At 39.7% G+C, this 23800-nt stretch overlaps 3 protein-coding genes across 3 annotated transcripts; 2 read left to right on the forward strand and 1 right to left on the reverse strand.

The window, feature by feature from the left end:
* The first annotated feature begins 29 nt into the window (after nt 1-29).
* zgc:123278 (uncharacterized protein LOC641569 homolog) lies at nt 30-2690 on the forward strand. Its single transcript, XM_017423082.3, has 6 exons — nt 30-860; nt 989-1073; nt 1165-1230; nt 1354-1514; nt 1659-1761; nt 1942-2690. Exons 1-6 carry the CDS (start codon nt 819-821, stop codon nt 2037-2039), a joined length of 555 nt encoding a protein of 184 aa, XP_017278571.1. The 5' UTR covers nt 30-818; the 3' UTR covers nt 2040-2690.
* A 362-nt stretch (nt 2691-3052) lies between these two features.
* tsg101a (tumor susceptibility 101a) lies at nt 3053-10297 on the forward strand. The gene is made up of 10 exons (XM_017423080.3): nt 3053-3451; nt 4093-4180; nt 4270-4335; nt 5052-5215; nt 6133-6259; nt 6683-6740; nt 7111-7205; nt 8315-8517; nt 8616-8855; nt 8970-10297. The coding sequence occupies exons 1-10, from the start codon at nt 3410-3412 to the stop codon at nt 9057-9059; spliced, it is 1173 nt and encodes a 390-aa protein (XP_017278569.1). The 5' UTR covers nt 3053-3409; the 3' UTR covers nt 9060-10297.
* Nucleotides 10298-10560: 263 nt separating this feature from the next.
* Nucleotides 10561-15545, reverse strand: ldha (lactate dehydrogenase A4). Its single transcript, XM_017423075.3, has 8 exons — nt 15411-15545; nt 13867-13992; nt 13553-13670; nt 13286-13459; nt 12943-13116; nt 12658-12775; nt 11667-11790; nt 10561-11579 (listed from the first exon to the last, which is right to left on the reverse strand). The coding sequence occupies exons 2-8, from the start codon at nt 13990-13992 to the stop codon at nt 11415-11417; spliced, it is 999 nt and encodes a 332-aa protein (XP_017278564.1). The 5' UTR covers nt 15411-15545; the 3' UTR covers nt 10561-11414.
* Nucleotides 15546-23800: the final 8255 nt, after the last annotated feature.

The raw sequence follows: 23800 nt of genomic DNA on the forward strand, positions 1-23800 counted from the left end.
TGTAATAAAGGTCCAAAGGACCATCGTAAATATAACACTGTGTTTGCACAAGAGTTTTACAATCAACTGTGTCATGTGGAAGACATTTTAGGTTGTTAAAGTTAACAGCACAAATTATATTCCATATAAACTTATCAAAACTTGTTTTATTTCTTAAATAGAGGGAAAGATTTGTTAATGATTCTCTCATGGTTAAAATGGTCTCAGTAAGTTGGTGATAACTCAGAATCATTTTTTCAAGAAATCTGAAACAAAGCTGGGCTCTTGGCTTTAAAATAGGCCATCTGCATACTTTGTTTTGGCAGATTTTAGAAGCTAAATGGTAAAAAAAGAAGGCAAATCAAACACATTGATCACATTAGAATATTGCTGTTAGGAAGTTTTAAAGTTATTAAAAAAATAGTATAAAAAGGTAATAATTTGACATTAAATCCATTAGATTAAAGCAAATATAAAGAAACTGGCAAAGTTCTGAAGGTATATTATATTGAATTACTGCTGGTGATGTTGCTTATGTCACTATTATTGTATGTAATGACCTACATGGTGACACTAATAGTGTTTAATATTATATAAAGTACTTTTTAAATATTTTCATCCAAGACATGAAACCCAGTTTGTCTTATTTGTGAAAGATGTGGTTTTTCCTTTGTAGGGCAGGTGGTTTGCATAATTATGGGAAGGTTCTCTTCCTGGTTTTCAAGGGTTATAAAATATTGGAGTTTGTCCTGTTGCAAAGAAACTGACGAGGACTGAGTGTTGTTGATAAAAAACAGACAGCATATTCTTTTTCTTTTGTTTTTATAAAAATCTCAACCATGTCATTTAGTAGGAATACAATAAAGAAAATGCTTCCTAAGGTAAGAATAATCTTCTCTTCTTAAATAGTTCAATTTTCACGGAATCAACAAACAATTTGTGGCTCAAATTTTGTATTAAAGCGTTTGATTTTTAAAGTATGTTTTTGTTTGTTTTATGTCTTTAAAAGGCATATCTGAGAAAATATGTGGCCGATCAAATTTATGTTGCATTAATTTACTTCAAAAACCTTGTTCCTGTGATGGATCAATATGGTACGTGACAAAATAATACCTCTCATTGTAATGCTTTATTAAACAGTAGAATATATGACTTCAGAGATTCTGTCATTGTTGTTTTATACAGTTTATAATGACGGAACCAGAAAGAACTTGATGAGTCTCACTGGGACTATTCCTGCCACCATTTCAGGTAATCGAGTTAGCACTTTGTTCTGTGCAGGACACATTAAAAGCATTTTATGTTTGATCTGTAAGTAATGGCAAACAAATTCTCTAATTTTGTCTGAACTTCTGTTCTCTGTTGTCTTATAAGACATGACCTACAACATTCCCATATGTCTTTGGATTGAGCCAAACTACCCCCAGTCTGCTCCTGTCTGCTATGTAAAGCCCACACAGGAGATGGTTGTCACAGGGAAATATGTCACAAACAGTGGAGAAGTCCAGCTGCCTTACTTGGAAGAATGGAAGAATGTAAGAGCTGAAACAATGTCTAATGTACGCTTTTTAACAGAGCTCTGTCAAAGACACCAAATAGGATGTGGGTTAATGTTTAACACAGTCTGAAGTAGTTTACAGCAGCGTGAAGCTACTGCGGCTTTTTTCCCTCTGTTATAGGGTGAGTGTGACTTGGTGGGCCTGCTGCAAGTGATGGTTGCCATGTTCGGAGAGTTTCCACCTGTGTGTATGAAACGTCATCCAGAACACGAACAAGCCTCGTGTAAGTAGCACCCACACACGCTGCAAAAATACAATCTGAAGTTAAAACATGCAGAAATATAAACCGCATCTGATAAGTAAAAAGTCAAGTACACATTTATCACTGACAGAATGAGTTGAACTTTATCCATGTATTTGACAAACTTGTTATTTATTGGGAAATATTTTGCTTCTGTTTTAGGTTGGCAGCAGTACAAACAAACAGATGAGACCTACTGTCTGTCTTTAACTAGAGATGATGGTCAGCCTTTCCAAAAGGAAAATGAAACTAATTGTTAACATCTTGTGAAATCTGTAAATAAATTCTGTAAGAAGTGTTTGTCTTAGTTGTAATATCTTGTAGATGTTTAGATGTGCAGTGCTGACCAGATGATATTGACATTTTATACTGTTTTTAAACATAAAACTTGTGTTGTGATTTGGTAGGAAATGCTCTTCTTAAAAAATATGTTTTTTAGCTTCCTAAATATATTTTTTTCCTGACCACCCTGAATTACTTTACAAGTAGCTCATAAAACCATCTGAACTGCAACTACAGGCCAATTCTGTGGTGTCATTTGGACTTATGAACCAATAAACCAGACACAACCAGGCACACCTTTTAATTTTCTGATTAAAACAGCAAATAAATGTAGGCAAACAAAGTGCAAAACAAAACCTGTGCACTACTGTAAGCTCTGTTTGCTGTTTTAGTTCATACAATGTCTCAGATAGTTTAAACTATTAGTTTAAGGATAAAATAGAAACAAGATTATTCTTTTTTAGATAAATGCTAAAATACCAAGACACAGCAAAAGAAAACTGATGTGAAACTGTCTGATTTGAGTGTGTTTGTGTGTGTAAATAAAAGTGTCTGTTTTTTGATTTTCACAGATATTACTTGAACAACCGTGTATAAATGTTGTAAATAAATTTTTGATTTCATCTTTATATGTTGTTTCGTGGTTCATTTACCATAATTATAATTATTTGATTAACATTGTATTAACACATATCTCACAAAATACAGTAACAGGGAGTTTTAGTAATAATTAATGGTTTTTATTCGGTACTTTCAACACAGTATCTACTTAAGTATTCACTATAGTTTTATAATTTGCTGTGGTTTACGCTGCTTTATCTGGCCCAGATTTTAAAATTTATTAATCTTATCTTGGTGACATCCAAGAAACAAGACATACAGCATGTACCATTTGAACAAATCCCACAATAAAGAAAAACATAAATCTATTATTAGGATATTTGTCAGTGGTGTGCGGCTCCGCCCCACGTCAGCGAACACAGTTTCACCGGAAATAGTTAACAGGACTCCCGGAAGTTTCTTTTGTTGATCTTCGGATACTTGTTTTTCTATCGCCTTGTGGAACTGAACATTTTCTGTTGTTTCCTTTTTTATGCTAGTAGTTCATTTGCTTACTATCGACGTGTAGCACCTAAATATTACCTATAGTGAACTGGAAGACACCTGAAGAATCCGAATCGCTGTGTCTCGTCGGCTCGAGGCTGGGCTAACGTTAGCCTAGCATTCACTGAAGTCTTACTAATTAGCACCGTCGGGTTGTGTTAGCCTTCACTCCGACTGGCTTAAAAATCGGCTTTTCGGTCACTTCAGAGTTTAACAGGAGCAGATAAAGACACTTCCGAGCAACATGGCAGTTGTCAACGAAAGTGCCCTGAAGAAAATGCTAAAGGTAAGGCTGGCGCTTTGTGATCGTTGGAGGGTAACAGTTAGCTCATGTTCCCCAGATGCCACTAGGTTCTCATAGGTTCCCATTTCCTGATCAGGTGTTCTAAGAAACAACTTTTTAAGACTCCTTTTGGAAACGTTTAATATGTTAACTCTTGTTTTTGCTGTCGAGGCTTGCTTGTGGGGTATTTTATTGAGCTACTCCGAACTAATCCTTCACAAAGCGACGCGTTAGGTTTTAAAGCTTATGTTTATTTTTATACCCTTTTAATATGATCCCACCATTCTGAATTACATTACTTTTATTTCTGCCTCAAAGTTTGTTTGACTTTGGAGAAATGTCCATCTAACGGGTGGTTTAGTTCAGATTTTCTCATGGTTTCAGTTTTAATATCTTGTAAATCGGTCTTTGGGTTTCTGTTTTTGCAATGGAAAAACATTAATTGAGTCTAAAGGAACATAATATGTGTGCAGACCTTAAATTCCACTTGCTAAAATGTACTACTACTGTACATGAGTACAAACCCACTTTATTCAGTAGCACATGTATTGACTCATTTTAATGTCAACAATTGTGTCTGAGCTTAAATTATACTAATAAGTTGTTGTTGTTGTTTTTCCTCTTCTTTCATTTTTATTGTCCAGCAATACAAATATAGAGATCTGACCGTCAGAGAAATAACAAACGTCATCTCCCAGTACAAGGATCTGAAGCCGGTTATGGATGCTTACGGTAAGCTGAATCATGCTGGCTCTTGTGTTTTAGACCATTTGTTATACTTTGTTTTCTCATTAATGATGATCTGCACTTTTGTGTTCCAGTGTTCAACGATGGGTCTTCAAGAGACTTGATGAGTTTGACAGGGACCGTCCCTGTGAGCTACAGAGGTAACAATAGTGTTTTCTTATTAAAAAATAGCCATTGACGAGTTCCTCCTCAATTTTATGTTTGTTCCGTTTTCAGCAAGGTAATTGCATACTTAACATTTGAATGGAGAGACAGACTGCAACATGACTTCACATACATTTACATAATTTTGAAGTGACTCTTACTGGACATCGAAAAAGGCAATTCAATTAAGTCCTAAAACTGTTATACACAAAACCTAGCTGCCATCAACACAATGGAAACTTAAACAATTTTATTATAATAGGTTTATTATTAACATTATATTAGCATTGACTTGTCAGGAGTATTAGTATGATGAACGTGACTGTTGTAAAGATAAGTTAAGGTTCAGTTATTACTGACAGGCCAACCTCGCTTGGAGAGAGAAAACCAAGGTGTGTTGTTGCCCCACAAGCTAAATACAAAAAAATAAAGCAAATTATGATTCGGTTGTTCATGTGTTTTCTTTTTTTGGAGCCAGTCATCAAGGCACTGGTTTATGTAACTTCCTTTTGATTTTCAGACAAACGTTATTACACCACATGTTTCGTTAAACCATTGTTTGGTTGTTTTTTTTTAAATACATAAATAACTCATTTGCTCTGCATTTTATCCAGTTGTTCCTTGTGCTCTTGAGCACAAATCCTAAAAATACCTGAATATAACGCACCACTTGTTAAGAGTGAGATGGTTTAAATGTGTGTATGTTCTGTAGGTAATGTCTACAACATCCCAGTGTGTTTGTGGCTGTTGGACACATACCCCTACAACCCTCCGATATGTTTTGTTAAACCAACGAGTACCATGATGATTAAAACTGGCAAGCACATCGATGCCAATGGCAAAATTTACTTGCCTTACCTACATGAGTGGAAACATGTAAGTGTGATATATTTGGTTAATGCTAATTAATATGTCAGTTACATTTATTATCATAGGTATTTTTATTAAATATGTCTGCACGAAACACCATTTGCACTCTGTAGTAGCATACAACATTGGTGATTTCATCAGTTTCATAGTTTGTGTCACAGAAAACCTGTTTCTAATTTGTGTTCATTTCTCCTGTGAAATCAAATAAAGTTGTCTTATAGGTTCAGGGAGTCACAGTTTATTCCTGACCTTATTTGTTTAGAGCCAAATGGTGCATTTCTTTTTATCTAAGCAGGTGTTTCAATGCAGCATATCAGAACTTAACACACATCCCATAGATGTATTAAAAGTAGTTACTGTTTATATTGAGCAGATCAGTTGTGTTGTTTTACATTTATTTCTAACACTTTATTAAGAATTTTTAAAAAAATGCACCGAGCTTAAATGCTTGAGTTTGAATGCACACACCCCTCTTCTACCACACAGATCATTTCTTTTGTAAAAAGTTCTTCTTGTGCCTAATTCTGGACAACCAAAACCAATCTTTAACATGCGAGTCTCTTTAGATGCTCTAATAATTGTTCAGGACAGTTGTTTGTTGGGTTTTGTAGAAGCTGTATTTCAGGGAAGATAGAGAAGAGGCTACTTAAGATTGTGTTGCTCAGTGTTCTTGATAATATCAGATATAAATGAGCTCAGTAATCTTTGAAAGAGAGATGGCAACATTTCTGTGAGCGGACACACTTCCTCAGCACCTGACCTAGTTTTACTCACCACGCATGAACACTATATTTTCTCTGACTACTAATTAGGGAAAAATGGAGCTTTCGTAAGAATCACAAATATGCTAGAAACAATTTTGTGTTTAAATCTTTGGCATTTTGTGAATCATTCATCAGGTTAGTATCATTTCTCCTTCACAGCCTCAGTCGGACCTGTACGGTCTGATTCAGGTGATGATTGTTGTGTTTGGGGAGGAGCCCCCGGTGTTTTCCCGCCCTACCACCCAAGGTCCCTTTCCCACATATCAAGCAGCTGGACCCCCTAATTGTGAGTGAGATACTTTATTTTTGCTTTTCCCTGTAAATAGAGTGATTTTAGGGGCCTATGCCGTATTAAAAAATTTCAGATACGAGGTGTTTCCAGGTATTTTAACATCAAAACAAGACAAAGTATTTGTGCATAGATTATCTCATACTACACCGAAAAGATTTTTGTTGTTTAAGTTAATCCAATAATAGGAGAGACAGGAAATTTAAATACAACAATGTTCATGTACACATAAACTTTAAATTGGCATCTTATTTTAAGTGATGCATTTATTTCCTTCAGCACTAGGTGGAGCTGACATATTAAAGCAGTTAATTACAAACAAAAAGAGTCTGTTTGTGCCCTGCTGACAGAAATGTCACACTCTGTGTTTTCACACTAATGTCTTTAAACCTGAGAATTTAATCATTTTTTTCTCCTCAGCCTCCTATATGCCTGGCATGCCTGCAGTCTCACCTTACGGTCCAAATCCTAACCCCGGGTAAGAGATGTGCCTCACAGTACTCAACACACACACACACACACACACACTGTATGTCCCAACAAACAAACCTTTGTTGCCAATTTCCTCAGTGTGTTTTCCTCCCAGCACAATTCTTATTTTATATTTCTTGCAAATAGAATATAATTTGTCAACAAACGTTAAATACCTAAAATAAGAGATCTGAGTTTTAACAACGGTGAGGTTTGAAACTTCTGTAATAATTTAATGACAGATTACGGTCAATATGAATATCCTCTCTTTTTATTTAATTGTCTCAGTCTTGAAAATATCCAGAAATAATGCATTTTTATGCTTTTCAGGAATGTGTTTTATATGTCAGGCTACTTTTTCATTTGACTTTTTTCAGAGGTTACCCAGCTTACCAGTACCCAGGGGGGAACTCTTACCCCTCCACTGCTGGACCTGGACACTACCCCACCCAGCCTCCTGTCTCCACAGTGGGTATGTATTGGATTTAGTGTTTTTGTGCTTTAACTTCCCTCTTATTAGTTCATCCTAATTATAAAACATAATATTGTTTGTTTTAAAAAAGATCAATTGCACTTTACAATGTTAAGATTTTACCCACATTTAAATATCATATTAAAAGTCATAGCAAATTTTAATTTTCTCCAGAAGAATCTATAACTCTCCCTGGTCCTTAGTTTACCCTGATTGGAGACTCTTGACCTTTTCATTCCGACTCCTTCACCCTCTGAGTGGCTTCAGTGGCACGCTGGGCTACCAGTCAAAGGCCAGTGGTGTAACTGGAGTGGGGGGTATTAAAGGCCAAAGGATAGGGTGGACTCTCCCTGCCCCCCACATGCAATGCTTCTCGACATCCTTAGTGTCTAACATGGGGACGGTGTCTGTGCACAAAGACCTGCAAGAGTTAAAAGCTGCTCCTTGACCAGCGTGCCGGAAGAATTTTAGTTGACTTCTATTTTTAGTAAAGAGAAGAAATGGGTTCGCCTCCGGGCTGGATCAACTCAGACATTTGTGGTTCTGATTTCAGGCATAAGGCTGTCTGCAGCGCATTCACTCTTGCATAAACTGAAAAGTTGTAGCTTTTGAACTATTTTGTGCAAATGCAAATGGAAGAAATATTAAAAAGATGCTATTCTGCCACATTTTAAACACTGACAGAGATTCAGTAAAACACCCAAAACTAGAATTACTTTGTCTGTATTTACAATCGGTGCATGTGAAGCTCTGCAGTTTTGCAGAATACTGGTGAATCAACATGACATTTTCTACATATTTTAACTGTTCAAAACCAAAAGCATTAGCATTACAGTTTTTTCAAATCTTGTTAAGCTAATAAAGCACCTAGAGTTACTTACAAGTGGGTGATAAATTCATGGAAAAACCTTAAATATGAAGCATGTTGTGGGTGAATAAAAGGTTTATTGTAAACATGAGAGTAATATGCATTTTCATTCACAAAGTGCTCATTGTTCAGCTGACGGATGGCTGCTTTATGACCCCCCTCTGCACCGAAAGCTAATTTCTCACTTAGTTTTTTTTAACTTTGATCCAGTTTTATGAGTTCCTTATCTTTCCCTCCTAAGGTCCAAGCAGAGATGGCACCATTGGTGAGGACACCATCCGCGCATCTCTGATTTCTGCTGTGAGCGACAAACTCCGCTGGAGAATGAAGGAAGAGATGGACCGAGCTCAGGCAGAGTTGGATGCTCTGAAACGAACCGAGGAGGACCTGAAGAAAGGCCATCAAAAGCTGGAGGAAATGATCTCAAGACTTGACCAAGAAGTGGTGAGACGTCCTCTCCTTTACAGTGTTAATTCTTTTTTTTTTCCCTTTCCTGTCCTTCACTGTTATTTATCATGACACCTCGCTGTTGTTTTCACCAGACTGAAGTTGACAGGAACATTGACCTGCTGAAGAAAAAAGACGAGGAACTGAGTGAAGCTTTGGAGAAAATGGAGAACCAGTCAGAGAACAACGACATTGATGACGTCATTGTGCCCACAGCTCCTCTGTACAAACAGATCTTGAACCTGTACGCTGAGGAGAACGCCATCGAGGACACGATCTTCTACCTGGGAGAAGCTCTCCGCAGAGGGGTCATAGACCTGGAAGTTTTCCTCAAGGTAGCCTCATCTGAACAACCGCCAGCAGCCGCGTGGGATGATTTAACATTCTCGCAGTTTACTGTCGTCCTCTACGATGTTTTTGTTATTGACTCGTATGTCCTTCTATTCCAGCACGTACGTCTTCTGTCCAGAAAACAGTTCCAGCTTCGCGCTCTCATGCAGAAAGCCCGCAAGACTGCCGGCCTCAGCGACCTTTACTGACCCACACTGACGACTTGGAATCATGCATATCTTCACACTCTTACTCTTCTTCTTCCAGCTGTTTATTCCCTTTTTACTGTCTTCATGTAAATCAACCAGCTGGCTTTTTTTTCTTTTTTTTTAATGAATAGCAACAAAGACAAAAAGCATTTTTGAAGAATTGTGAAATGTTTAGGTGTTGCCTCTGTCGTTGCTAGCACTACTTAAGGTCACAAACACAACCCAGATGTGGAATTATTACTTTTTTTACCCCGAGATTCCATAGAAACTCCATAGAAACCTTTGTGAATCGGGTATTGTGACACACATGCCAAATTGGTGAAGTTAAAGTGCAAGCCTAATGTGTGTGTACAGTGTATGCAACTTCTGAGTGTTTATGCTGTAAATGGTCATTGTTTACACTGGGTTTGTGTGTTGACCTGTAAACAGCATCCTGCCCTGATCAGTTTGCCTTTACTGGACACAGTTTTTAGCCAGTAAGCACAAATAGAATGGGGAAGAACTGAGGGGCTTTGTGTGCAGGGCTGCCTATCTTCACTCCCTTCATGATGAAACGCTTTGTTTTTGAAGTAAATACCCACATAAACAGACAGGGGTCCAGCCTCAGGATTTGTGTAAATTATTGTTCGGTAGTCTTGGAGCCAAAGGGATTGTTTCTTCGTGGTAGAGGCGATGACAAATATGTGCCCTACCTGTTTGATTTGGGCGAAAGTGCACCCAGACTACACATTCAGTCCGGTGTGTTCCCTTTGGACGATCTGAGAGTTTCTTGTTTTTGTCAGCTGCTCAGGCTAACTCTTTAGTCTGACTGATTTAACCAGTCAGTAAAGTAAAATAGTTGTTTCACTCTGTACAGTCTCGACATATTTAATTCTAAGATATAACAAAGAATATGTAATATTATCGTTTTCTTTTCAGTTTTACTTGCGCTGTCCACTCCTGCTCAGTCCTGCTGAGAAAGTCGGATTTTCATTTCATTTAAGGGGGGGGAAGTTGTGAATAAAGCTGTGGGCTAGAGGGTACAAAGAAAAAAATACTATAAAACTAATCAAAATGTTAACTTATGTAAAGTTTTGGCTCTTTAAATTAGCCTTTTTTACTAAATGCACTTTGAATTGTATGATAGAATATCTGTTATTTTTCTTGTTTTCAGTTCAGCTGTAGATCACCTGTTCTTTTATATCTGTAGACTTGTGTAAAGCAGTAAAAAAAAAAATAAAAACACTCTGGTTTTATGAGTTGTGTGATCATTTCAATATTATGCTTTTGTGGTTATGAATTCACACACATCAGGCTGCTGTTTGTGGGACGTGAGCCTAATATACGAGGATCTGAGGATGACTCCCCAAATGTCCCTGTTCCAAACTCAGGGACACTCTCTGATGTACTTTGTCCACAAACTGACTGGTCAGTGTTCTTACTACGGTGCAGTCGTGCTAAGCTGCTAAATCAACAGCTCTTCAAACCTTTAACATGGTTGGAGGACAAGAACAGAAGACACTTTGATCATTACTCTGGCAGGTTTATTTGATGATGTGACAAATAAAAATATCCAGCTGCCACGACAATTATACTTTTTCTGAAAGCGATACAATAAATCTTTGTGTTGTAAAATAATTACCTACGTCTTCTCTGGATTACCACTCATAAATGACAATATAATGTATCTCTTGAGTTAAATAGAATATATTTGGGCATTTTGGTGCACAACTACCTTAGGGTAGTTGACTCAACCTGATTTTGGGTAAAGATACAGTAGAAGCAGTAGATGTACCATTGCTTTACTCATGAAAATATACTCTGGTGTTGCAGGAATTTCCCACGGTAATACCCAACGTGCGGCAGTGTTGTTATAACTAGGTCAGCAGGGATTATTTCTTGAGAATGGAATGTCTCTGTTGTGCTTCTTTTAAACAGAGATTGAAGGGTGGAATAAATAGTAAAATCCACATAATTAATACATATTGCACACAAAGTGTACAGAGGAAGCAGCAACGGTACACGATGACAATAACAGACAGTACGCAAAGTACGTGGATCCAAAATGTGAAGATCTTGAGAACATTCAACAGAGAGTACAGTAAGCAGATATATGCGCTCTCTAAAACAGGCTGACCTTAAAGACTAAGGGTAAGAGTTTCTAAATATTCACTCACAGATGGACAAGGACAGGTGGGAGGTGGAAAAGGAAAATGATCTTAGTGAGTGAATATCAGAGTGTAACACCTAGCTTTGATGGGTTTAGCTACAAGCACTTTGGCTCTTTGTGATATTCTGAAGTCTCATTCACCCATCGCTGTGAGGGACACAGAAGGTAGGGAGGGGGTCAACCTGGAGAATTCAAAGCTGAGCGTTTCACAGGGTGAGCTCCTTCTGTACGCCCCACAGGGTCTCAGCGCTCTTCACCAGCTGCTTCTCCTCTTCGGGCTTCAGGGTCATGTGGATGACATCTGTCAGGCCGCTGTTGCCCAGAACGCAGGGGACGCTCAGGAAGACCTCATCTTGCACACCATGCATGCCCTGCCCCAGGGAAGAAGAACTGTTAGGAGACTGAGTCCTTTTGTCAAACAGTGTGTTATATGTAATGCTCGCTTTTAATTTCCCTACCTTCACAAGTGTAGAGACAGGGTGAACTTTGTGCAGGTTCTTCAAAATGCTCTCCACAAGGTCAGCCACAGACATACCGATCGCCCAGGAAGTGTAGCCCTTCAGCTTGATGACCTCATAGGCTCTGAAATGTTCAGAATTATACATGTGAATAAAGTGACAACTGCAAACTTCCTGAACTGGCAAAGAACATACACATACATATATATATATATATATATATATATATATATAAATATATGTAAACTTATATGGCTTTTATTTGATTATTTGACACTGCATGCTAGCTTCTTAGTGAGTTTAGTGAGAATAGTGCACCTAAAACTCAAAATCATTTCTGCATCCAATGACTTAAGCTTTGTGCTTTTAGCTTCAGCTTTCCTAATCCCCCCTTTTTCTTTAGACACCCTTTGTGCACATTTAGAACTTGCCTTTTTTTTCTCAGCATTTGGACCTTTTGTTTTGCACCTGATACCTTAACTTTTATGATAAGTCACCCTTTTGTGTTCCACATGGCTAACCTCTTTAAACACCCAGCTATTGCAAACTAAGTCACGTTGAGTGGAAGACAAAATGATTGCAACAAGTCCAACAAAGTGAACTTTTGAATTTTGCAACATCCAGTAAAATGGCTCTGCAAAGCACAATGCAGCTTATACGACAGGTAGTTCACATTAACCATTTAGTTACCATGTATTTAGGAATATGAATTGCCTGGCATTTTAAATATCAAATCTGGTGGCGCAGGGAAGCACAACTCTAAAATCGTTTCATTTAAAGGAAGTAGGACAAACGTCTGGCTTTGTTAATTGGCTCTGCATCATTAAATTTTAAATGTCAGTTTAAAATTAGTGTCAGATTTATGATGTGATCTTGAATGAAGATGAATAGCTTGTGTGGACAAAGCTGATTGCGTTAGAAATTGAATGTGTGAGAGGAAAATTAGTAGGGCCAGCTCTTATAACTCATTGATGAAAAAAACTGAACTCACCCATCAACCACCTTCTTGTGTACATCCTTCCAGTTCTCGCTGTCATCATCAGCCCCCATTTTTGGGTTGAGGTTTTGAAGACAAACTCCAGCAACATTCACACCACTCCACACAGCCACTGAGAGAACAAAAGAGAGCGCAGATAAAGTCTAAGCTAAATATGCAAAAACACAAGATAAATCATAGAAATAACATGGCTGCTCTATTTTAAAGGCTGGTCCTAGGCTAGAATATTTATCGAGAGGGGAATAAGGAGGGATTTTATTTTTAGAAAGACCCGCATACCACTGGAGTCTCCGTGCTCTCCGATGATCCAGCCGTGGCAGCTTGACGGGTGAAGGTGGAACTTCTCTCCCATAAGGTGGCGGAAACGGGCACTGTCCAGGTTGGTGCCTGAACCGATGACACGGTGACGGGGGAACCCACTCAGCTTCCACGCCACGTAGGTCAGGATGTCCACTGGGAGGGCACAGAATGAAAAAAAAGAAAATCATTATCGGCCAATAGTGTGCACTGAGCAAGTGTTAGCACCACATCAATGTAAATCTCCAGTAATTATCTGGTCCCTTTCCAAGTAAAACCACAGCTTCTCCCCCCCTCTCCATGCACCCCTCCTGGCCTGACTAACCTGGGTTAGAGACCACCAGCAGGATGCAGTTGGGGCTGTATTTGACAATGTTAGGGATGATAAACTTAAAGATGTTAACATTGCGCTGCACCAAGTTGAGACGGCTCTCGCCTTCCTGCTGGCGAGCACCAGCGGTCACCACCACCACCTTGGAGTTGGCGGTCACACTGTAGTCTAAAGAAAAAAAAACAACAAAAAAAATGACACAGCATTAGTATGCAGCTCACTGTAAGGGTCATGCAGAAAGTCGTTTTTGAGAACTCTCACCTTTGTCGGCTACAATCTTGTGCGTCTTGAGGAAGAGGGCTCCGTGCTGCAGGTCCATGGCTTCACCCTTTAACTTGTCCTCCATCACATCAACCAGAGCCAGCTCATCACACAGGTCCTGGTTGGACACATACAGTGGAAGTAACACAGATTATGTCTTGTCTATTAAAATGTTAAATCTGGTGTCTTGTTTTGCACAATAACAAACCGTGCAGGCTTTTGGTCTGCACATATTCAACACCTGACTATTCCTTTTCATGACTTTTCAGGCCAATTTGCCTTTAACGTATAACTTTATAGTGCTTTGTACACACCTTGAGCAGTATGCTGACGGCGGAGGCCATGCCCACCATGCCGACGCCGACCACCGTCACCTTGTTCCTGCAGCCAACAGGCTCCTCCTTCATCACATGGCTGATGAGCTTGTCCTTGGTGGCCATCTGCAGAAAAGAATACAAATAAAGAATTTACAACAAAAGGAGGTTATTGTGAATTTGCAGCACAAAGAGTACACAAAAAGACAAGCAAAGGTGATAGTTGAAACAGAAAGTGTAGTATTGTGAAGAAATAAGTTGTGAATAGTGGGCTCATCATGGGGCGTACGTGACTGGTTTCACATCCTCCAAAGGACTGAGTCAAAGCTGACTTTCATTTTTATGTCACAACTACTACCGAACTGACAAATGCATCCTTTCCACTCCCCTGAAACCTTTGACTACTCACACCTACCGTTGTTACTCAAGAAAACCATTTACATATGGGAATCCACAGAGCCTCTGTTCATCACCATGGCAACCCCTGCCTGCCTGGGAGATTACTGCAGCAGAGACCATCCCCGGCCCACGTCACACACTGCTGCTCGTGTCCTGGTTGGGCAGCCTGAGTGTTCACGTTTCCAGACGATTACGTCACCGTGTGACTCGGCTGCTTTTCCACTGTGATGTGAAGTGAAGCACGTAGTGGGGATACATCTGGACAAGATTTAACTCCTGGACAGGATATTTAAGACCTTTGTGTTGTGATAGTAGCCCAAACTAAGCAGCTGCAGTTACATTCTCATTATGCAATCATCATTCGCCTCAAAGAGGTGAGCTAAAAGCTTCCTAGCATCTCACCGTGGATTTGCCCTTCACAGAGGGCCCATTGTAAGGCCTGTATTATTACTGCATAGCTGCTCCAATGGCAGAGGTTGTTTTAGTCCAAACTGGTCTATATAACCAGCCAGTTAAAGAAAAGTAATATCTACATTGTTTTTTTCCTTATGCTTTTCATTAAGAGTATACTGACGTTTAATACAGTGTCACGTTTCACAGCTGAGGTCAAACATCTCCTCTTTCATGATGCTGTTTTAGCACTTCATGCTCTGTAAAATTTCACAGCCACAAATACACACTCAGAAATCTGTCTGTTTAAACATTTGACCTGGTAAAAAAAACACCATGAAGCATTGCCACCATCAGGAAATACAGGAGTCTGCGTCCAACACTTTGCAGTATATTCCTGTGCTTGGATCATTTATAGCCAAGGCTGATCAGGATGCTGTTTGGAGAAGAGGAGGGCGTAACCATGACGAATATTATGGGAATTCTGCTGCAGTCAAGGAGACAACCAGCATATAGGCTAAACATGTCGACCAATCAGGGAATACTGGGCGAGCAGAAACGCTGCAGGCCTTTATCTTGATAAAAAAAAAAAAGATTTCTCATGTGAAGAAATGAAAAGCATCATTTGTTACACCTTGACAATTAGACTGTACATCAGACTGCCTTTAAACACTGGTGATGTCCAGAGAGGCAGTATTGGGTAAAAGGAAATGCAAAATATATATTTTAGCCAGATCTTGTTTTGTTTGTCTTACCTTTAGGGTTTAAGTTAAAGAGGTGAACACACGACGTGGAATGTCACAGCTCCTCCACTCTTCCGCACAAGTGCAGCAGCTCTGAAGGGGGGGGTCTCCGGGTTTTTAAAGGCAGCCTCTTCAGTGGGCGGGGCTCCGGTGATGATGTGGAGGAGGAGGATGGTGATGAAGCGTGGTGTGTGTCACGTTTGCTGCAGGATGCGGCGCAGAGTCAGCCCAAACCGCAAGGGATAAAAATGTGAAAACCTTTTTTTTTTTTTTTTTTTTTTTTTTTACAGGAAATTATGAATCAAGGGAAACGAAAGACAGTAGAAGCGTACAAAATCAGCCCCATGTGCCACTGTTTTCCTTCCCAGGCTTCATGACTCACTCAGTCCCATTGCACTGATCTAATAATGGTTGTTGTTTTGGATTTATCCAACAGAAATAACGTTTCTGAATTGCCCATATAAGTTTGAGTTAATGTAAGAATATAAGAAGAATAGCACTCCGGCGCCCCCTGCTGTCCTGTACCACTTATTACAGAATTAGTTGGGTCATAAAAGATCCTTTTTACTCAACTTTTCAGGCGTTACAAACAATGTATGTTTCCCAACTTAGGGATTTTTTAAAAGTCTGATCAAACTGACACGTCTTACAAATGACACAAGTGTGACGGAAACTAAACTAAGTTTGCTAAACGGAGCGCTGAGATTAAATCCTCTGAGTGATGAAACTTCACTGAGGTTGGATGGCTGCGTGCTGACCTTGAGCCTACATGCCAGGCAATATCTGTAGAAGAAGCAACTGTTCTCTCTGTATAAAAATGACTATTATAAGAGAAGTATGTAACCCTGGGTTTAACTGGTTTCCCACAAGGGGCTGTCCCTTGTGTGCAAAGCTAAAAGCTGTTGTAATAGTATAATCATTGTTCATTCATCTTCATCTGCTTGATGTTTGAACCACTCATAAAAAGACTCTGTAAACTGTTTGATTGTCTTTATTTTTAAAACAGAAAATATACATGCCACCTTAATAAGACCAGGTTTTCCTCTTATTGTAAAGTGCCCTGAGATGACTTTTGTTGAATTGGAACTAGATAAATAAAATGAACTGAACTAAATGAATCTGAAAAGGGATTTTTTTTTTAGAGCACAACACTGATAGTCTGTATAACTGACAAGTTCTGAAAGTCAGAAACCAGGCCAAAGCTTCTGAACTTATTATTAAAGTATAATGTGTCAAAAAAATGGTTGGAAGATGAATGGGGGGGAAACAAACTAGAAAGACTTATTTGTCTTCAGTCTGACGTGTCAAGTGTGTTTTTTGTAAGGCAATTAGCTCTACCATACCTGCTCCTAAAGAGCACATAAAGCTTTACTGGATGACTAAAACTATTTCATATTCTGCACGTGTTATGAAAGTTAAAATCATAGCAGGTGGCTCCAGCCTTACTTCAACACTCCAGGGAGCTTTGAGGCGACTTGTTTTTGTCAGTCTTTCCCCACTTCCTCCTGTGAATATCAGGTGTGGATGGAAACAGTCCTACCAGATTTTAAATGTACGTGTTCTGGATGCACAAGCTAATATGTTCATTGGGATTCAGCTGAGTAGCCGTTCACAAATTTGTGTCTTTTGTCAGATGTGTCTTGATCCATGGTGAAGAGGGTTCAAATGGAAGACTAGAAGCAGGTAGCCAGCAAAAACAAACAAACAAACAAAAAAAACTTTATTAAACAACTAAAAGTGCTGCAGAAGCAGAGAATATAAATACATATAAACCTAAATAAACACAGTCACGGAAGAAGAAGGGGAAAACCAACTCTAAGCCTCTGAACAGACTGGCAAAAAATCAACTGTGCATAAACAGAGGATCTGGGAGAGCACAAGGAAGACCAAGAAGAATATATATTTATAAAGCTGATAAACCGAGCTGAGGGAATGCAGGTAAGCTGCTTAAAAAACAGGTGGTGAAATGGGAAGCAGAAATTTGCAGGCAGCTGACATCTGACTGAAACGAGAAGCTCCAGGAACCAAAACTCACAGTGATGCATAAAATATGATGAATAACACCAAGAGAGAAAATGAGCCTGACTGAAGGACAACAAATAAGTAAATGAATGCTCCTCAGAATAACTCAGACCCACCATATTATAGTTATAATGACAATCTTCAGGGGAAAAAAGACTGCTCAGTCAAATTAAAATTCCAGAAACTTGCCTATTTATGACAGAATTAAATGCTTTTGTTAACTCGTTTTTTTCCTTTAAATTTTATGAAGTTAATTTCTCATTTTCTCAAAGGTCTTTTCATAACTACAGAATAAATTCTGAGATTTGTCAGAGCTGGCCCTGTGAAGGACTTGTGACCTGTCCAGGGTGTCCCCTGTCTCTCGCACAATGTCCGCTGAAGACAGACACCAGCTCCCCCGCGACACGGAAAGGAACAGCAGATGATAAAATGGATGAACAGACTATTTTACCTGATAAACGTTTGTATTTTCTTTACAGTCCAGTAATGACAATACCAACAGCTGGTTTAGCACAAGTTTACCAGCAGGGGGAGCTGTCATGTAGGCAACCTCAGGCTCTGCAGGCTCCAACTCCTCCACTTGAATTTAAATTCCAAGCTCAGCACCAGTTATTTTAGGTAACACGAAGAGCAAACTGACAGCAAAGGTTGTCAGCATTTTGTGAATAAAAATGTTCTTTTTGAAACGAATCTGTCAAACATTATCCTGCACCAAACATGTTTGATATAAATTAAAAATAGGTTTATATAGAATCGTTTTTTGTGGGTGTGGTGAGTGATCCTCTTTGCCTCACTAAAATAAAACATACTTGCCAGTATTTCATCTTTTTAGGTGGTTTATTTGCGCCTATAGAAGTACCATTTTCCAAATCAACAGGGAGGAAAAAAAAGAAGATGAAAAATGTAAAAGCATCCTTTAACATCTCCAGGGTGCAAATTTTCAAATTAAACCTGAGTGGATTACTTTTCCTAGCATCCACCACATGCCTTTTGACTTGATAAATAAAGAACCCTTGGATAAAATGTTGTAGATGCTCCAATGTGTGATCCTGTCGGTTTAAAAGACACTGCCAGATTGGGTTTCATTAAGCATGTTTGAAATCCTCCTTTATCTCCTTTTGTTTAATGCGTTCACTTAATCTTCAGGAATGGACTTGAATTCTTCCTGTCCTTGCTTCTGACTGACTTGCCTTTGTCTTCCAGCCTGCAACACCACTTACAGTTGTCCCTTGAGTGTGTGCCAATGCAATCTCTGCCAAGGCACCCAGTGGAATAAAGAAACATTATTTTGCCATGTTAGCTTTCCCTCTTACACCACAGGGTCAGTTGCCAACATGGTGTTATTGCACAGGGCATTGGGACTGAGGGGCTTCTGCCGTGGGTGATACCTGTCTCAGGCTGCCACTGTAAAAGAAGTAATCTAATCACCTCGTTGCAGCAACCTCTTCCTCCTCCAGCTTGTGTTTGGAAATAGAACAGAGGCAGAAGAACAAGGTCTCATCAATCATAAAAGGATTCTCCCGGGAACAACATCATACTCACAACTCCAACAGAACAACATCCAGCTAGCTGATCTGTCCTCATTTTCCTCAAACAGACACAATCTGAACCACAAACATCTTAGCAGCAATCCCGCTTTTTTTCACTTTTCTATTCAGCTCTTTTGTCTTTGACATGAATCAAACCTTCTATTTCATCTTTTACTTTCTTTAAAAGAATCCCTTCTCACCTTTCTGTCCTTCTTCTTTCCCTCCATCTTATTTTCCCTACATGAGACACCTTCTGCCTAAGACTGATAACATCCCTGATGGAGTTCCTTTATTAGCCACCCACAGGCAGATTAACCGGAGCAATAATACACCAATCAACAGCAATTACACAGCGATAAGCCCAGGGAGAGCTCTGCTGGATGTGGGAAAGGAAGTAGCAGTTGTGGAATGATTAGAAACGTTTTAGTGCAGGACAAAAGGTGGGGTGTCTATCATTTGCATGTGTCAAACCAGTGCATTCAATTAGGGAAACTTAGCTTTATGCCTGCAGTCTTAATCTCCTCATAAGGCATGCTATTATGATCAGAAGTGAAATCAGTCAAGGTATTCAGGTCTAAAAACGAGAGCTAGGTATTAAAATGAGAGCTGTGAGCCAACTGAATAAAATATTGTGGATCTTTGCCAGCGTACTGTTATGATTGAAGACATCCATCCTGCCTTCATTACAGACTGTTAAAACATTTCCCATAAAGCGTTGGCACTTGTTAGTTTTTGCACATCGCAGCTTAAACAGCCAACTGGCATTGTTAGTGGCTAAATGATAATGAAAACGAGGCGAATCATAGTTTACCACCCGCAGGCATTCGCGCACCAGCCAAGAGTGATTTCAAGAACAGCTGTATAGATTTAACCTCCTTCCTCCCGGACTGATTTTGCATGCAGAAACCTGCATTTACATGGATGCATGTGCACATGTGTTTCTGCTTCCAGTAAATGTGGAAAAGAAGAAGCAGCAGCTTATTTTTAAGGCTTTGAAAGCTGTTTGCTGTTGTGCAGCTGGAAGGCTCAAGAATTTGCCCAAGTGTGTGTTGGGGAACATCAGATTAGTCCTCCTTCAAAAACAAAAAACAGTGATCCTTGTATCACAGTGGACCTCTAATGTAACTAGAAAAATAGTGCGAACGCTGAGCACTGGAAGACTTCGCCAAAAGAATGAATTTCTAACTAAATTGTAAAGTTAAAAGAAGCAGAACAGAAGCTACAATCAGCAATATAATAGGTAAAATTCAAAATTAGCAAAACAATAAAAGTTAATATTAGAAAAACCAAAGCTAAAAACTATGATTAGCAAAATAGTAGTTAAAAGCAAAACAATAGTAAAACAATAGCTAAAAGCTAAATGTAGCAAAACAATAGGTTAATGCTACAATTAGCCAAACTGTGGCTCAAAGGTTAAATAAATAAAGCATGTTTTCTGAAGCTGATTTCAAACACAACAATGTTTTTGAAGGAACCGAGGAGAGCTCAGTATATTTCTCTGAGACTTATTTTAGTTTTTTGTAAACAATGATAAATAATTCAAAAAGTATAAAAATGTTACAAATACTAAAAGTCAAAGCACCTGAACAAGCTGAGCGTTTTAATACTTGAATGGTTAAAATAGCACATAGTTTTTGAAAGTAGTTAGAGTCCATAAGTGTACAGAAGGAACTATAAAGAGTAAAATATCTGTGTAAATTTTGATTCAGCATTCACAGCATTCCACTTTGATTAGCTCCACTGGCTCTAAGAGCGGAGTTAAGTTCAGCTAATTGTGATTAGTTCTTCAGTGTCAGAAATATTTTGGTGTAATTCTGAATAGTCTGGCACGGTAAACCTTGCAGAGCTTTGTTGGATTCTCTTTCCACCGTGGTTCTGCTGACATGTACGCCTCCCCCAGCCTCGAGGTGTCTCGGCCCGTGACCTCCAGAAGTTAATCATGGAGCACAAAATAAATCAGAACTTCAGCCTTACAGCTGAGCATGAAATTAAATACATTTCCTTTGGCTGTCCCAGCTCTAATTACTTCAGAGGATTTATGTCAGTGCCATTGTTATTTGTTTTAGGACAGTGTATGCTCATGCATATTGCATTGCTGCGTGCAGTCTCACATTCTTTTACATGTCGCTGGAGAAGCTGCAGGAAGCTTCTGTCTCCCAGTCCAGTGACCTTAACACCAGTGATTGATACGGGAGGGCTGGATGTGGCTGTGCAGGCATGGTCTATGCCGTGTGTGTGGGTCTGTATGTGGGTATGGATGTGTGTTTGAGTATGTGCAAAGGGTAAGGTTAATTGAAGCTGTTAGAGTGAAAATGATTCCCTCAGGGAGACGTAGCAGGTGGAGACAGTGTGCGTGGGTTCAGCAGTGGGTGACGGAGACAGACCAGGACAGAGCGCTGAGAGTGAAGCATACGGGGAAGGGTGGCGGGGGCTGGAGGGCTCAGGGATTGTTTCTGCACTCCTGCACTGAGAGGTAGTGATACAAGAGGACAAAGAGATGAAATGATTCATCTAAAGGTCAGCTGTGTCTGTCAGACCTACAGTGTGACCCCTCACCCACCTCTGCTTTCTGTCTTTGATTTGTTGTTGTCTTCTTTTGCTTGTTTTTCACGAGTTAAATAGGGCCAAACTGTCTACTACTTTTCCAAAGTTTTTCCCTTCAGTTTAATCCACCTTCACTGAATCCACCCATTCCTTCCTCTCACGGTCTAACACGTCACTCTTGGTCTCTCATTCTGGCGGTCCATCTCCCGCTGCGGTCTTTCTCCTCTCCTCCTCCCAGGGTAGCCTTCATTTCACAGATGACAGGTTGGCTGACTGTAATCCAACAGATGCTGAGGCGGGGAGGCCTGACCAACTGTTTTAACTCCAATCAGCTTTTATTGCTCTCCAGAGGAACCTCATACAACCCCCTGCCAGCCTGACATTTCAGAGAGAAGAGTGAAGGCCAGAGCAGCAGAGAAGAGGCTAGAAACAGTAGATATATCTGTGTGTACATACAGTACGCCTGTGAGTTGTTAAGGCCAAAGGGCAGATTGGGAAAAAGAGTGACAGTCTATTCTTACTGATCGGTGTGTGAAGCCCAACTGCTGGCTTCAATCAACTGAGACACATATATTGGTGTGTGTGTGTCTGTGTGTCAGCAGGGATGGAGATGTTGCTGGTAATGCATCGCCACTGCTGCCAGCTCCCAAGCAGCCTGAGCCACCCCTGCACGGTCCACGTCTGTCGCCTCCCTCTTATTCTCCATCCATCTCCCTCTCTGCACCCCACCTCAGTTCCCTGCCCTCGGCCCGATGCTGTCCCTCCCACAGACACGAAGACAAAGAGCTGCGAGTGACCACACAGCAGACGAATCATCAAGCTGTTGCTCAGACACGATGATGCTCTGCTGCTGGTGTTTGGACGGCGTCCTGTCTCCCCTGTCATCCATTAGGAGGTGCACTGACTGTCCTTGTTTGAAAAGTTTCCATGAAAACTGCTGTCATTTTAAAATCAAAACTGTTTCTTGGATTGTTTTTAAGAAAAGTAGCAGAAAGAATCTTCCAAAGACAGGCAGGCAATTTTATTGCATTGTCATGTCACTTTTGTGACAACTAAATTCCACTTATTTGCTAATGACAAAAAAGTTATTTGGCAACACAAAGTACATTTTTTATCCTCCATCACCAAAAGCAAGAGTAGTAATGTTTTTCCCACTTGTGTGTTCATTTACTTGTCATGTTAGTAAAATATTTCATGAACTACTGGACAGTTTTTAATGAAAGTCTCATTAAGTAAATATTGGATGTACATCTACAACTCACTAACTTTTAGTCAAATTCAATTCAAAATGGCAGCTACAGCCAACTGATCTGAGAAAAGCCCAAAATGGCCAATGAGTCAGCTCCTTCTCATTATAAGATGATCTTAGTTTAAAACTCTAACATGAAAGGTGAGCAACATGCATTCCTTAAAGTATGGCTCAAGTTTGGTTCCTTAAGTGATTTAAAGACTTCTATTCTGTCAGCAGACACCTCATTATGTGGAGAACTAATGCAAAAAACCCCAACTTATCTTATTGTCTGTTTTTTGACAAATGGTGCTTCTGCTTATTTGATTATTTGATGATCGATTGGAGTTCAGATGACATGGTGGTGCAAAGGTTAGCACAGTTGTCTCACAACATGAGCCCTCAAGTTTGCATTTTGCCTGGGGTTTGTGAACGAGTCTCCCAGTGACTTTACAGATCTTTCCCGGAGCTCCACTTCACTACAGTCCAGAAATATGAGCATTAGATTAATTAGGGACTCTAAAATAACCTCAGAATGGATGTGAATGTTCACGGTTGTTTGTCGGTGATTTCCCGTGATGAACTGGAAACCTGTTTGGTGTGTACCTCATCTCTCTCAGTAGCAGGAATAAACTCCAGCTCAACTGAAAAACCAGGATAAAGAAAATGAATGGATCTGACAGCATTCTATAGAACAGGACCTTTTGAACTCTGTGGGGAATTCAAACCAGTAAACAGATACATTTATCAGAGTGGCATGAATGTCTTTTCTGTTTTTATCACTTTTACTACAGCTGCCATAAAGAAGTAACATGACTTTGGCTACGAAGATGTTAATCATTAGGACATTATTATGAGTATGACTTTGAAACATCCATCCATCCATCCATCCATCTTCTTTACCAGCTTCTCCTTTCTGGGTTGTGGGGAGCTGGTGTCTACCTCCAGCAGTCACTGTGCGAGAGGCAGGGGACACCCTGGACAGGTCGCAAGTCCATTGCAGGGCCACATAGAGACAAACGAGGCAAACAACCGTTCACACTCTCACTCACACCTAGGGATAATTTTAGAATTACCAA

Source organism: Kryptolebias marmoratus, linkage group LG11, assembly GCF_001649575.2.
Source record: "Kryptolebias marmoratus isolate JLee-2015 linkage group LG11, ASM164957v2, whole genome shotgun sequence".
NCBI lineage: Eukaryota > Metazoa > Chordata > Actinopteri > Cyprinodontiformes > Rivulidae > Kryptolebias > Kryptolebias marmoratus.

What these genes read in the sequence shown, in the direction of transcription:
- zgc:123278 (XM_017423082.3), top strand. Translation starts at nt 819, where the DNA reads ATGTCATTTAGTAGGAATACAATAAAGAAAATGCTTCCTAAG. An exon ending in TAAAGAAAATGCTTCCTAAG is followed by an intron (nt 861 to 988) that starts GTAAGAATAATC and finishes TGTCTTTAAAAG; the next exon opens with GCATATCTGAGAAAATATGT. An exon ending in ACTTGGAAGAATGGAAGAAT is followed by an intron (nt 1,515 to 1,658) that starts GTAAGAGCTGAA and finishes CCTCTGTTATAG; the next exon opens with GGTGAGTGTGACTTGGTGGG.
- tsg101a (XM_017423080.3), top strand. Translation starts at nt 3,410, where the DNA reads ATGGCAGTTGTCAACGAAAGTGCCCTGAAGAAAATGCTAAAG. An exon ending in AGCAGCTGGACCCCCTAATT is followed by an intron (nt 6,260 to 6,682) that starts GTGAGTGAGATA and finishes TTTTCTCCTCAG; the next exon opens with CCTCCTATATGCCTGGCATG. An exon ending in ACCTGGAAGTTTTCCTCAAG is followed by an intron (nt 8,856 to 8,969) that starts GTAGCCTCATCT and finishes CTTCTATTCCAG; the next exon opens with CACGTACGTCTTCTGTCCAG.
- ldha (XM_017423075.3), bottom strand. Translation starts at nt 13,992, where the DNA reads ATGGCCACCAAGGACAAGCTCATCAGCCATGTGATGAAGGAGGAGCCT. An exon ending in GCTGGTGGTCTCTAACCCAG is followed by an intron (nt 13,117 to 13,285) that starts GTTAGTCAGGCC and finishes GTGCCCTCCCAG; the next exon opens with TGGACATCCTGACCTACGTG. An exon ending in AGAGCACGGAGACTCCAGTG is followed by an intron (nt 12,776 to 12,942) that starts GTATGCGGGTCT and finishes TTGTTCTCTCAG; the next exon opens with TGGCTGTGTGGAGTGGTGTG.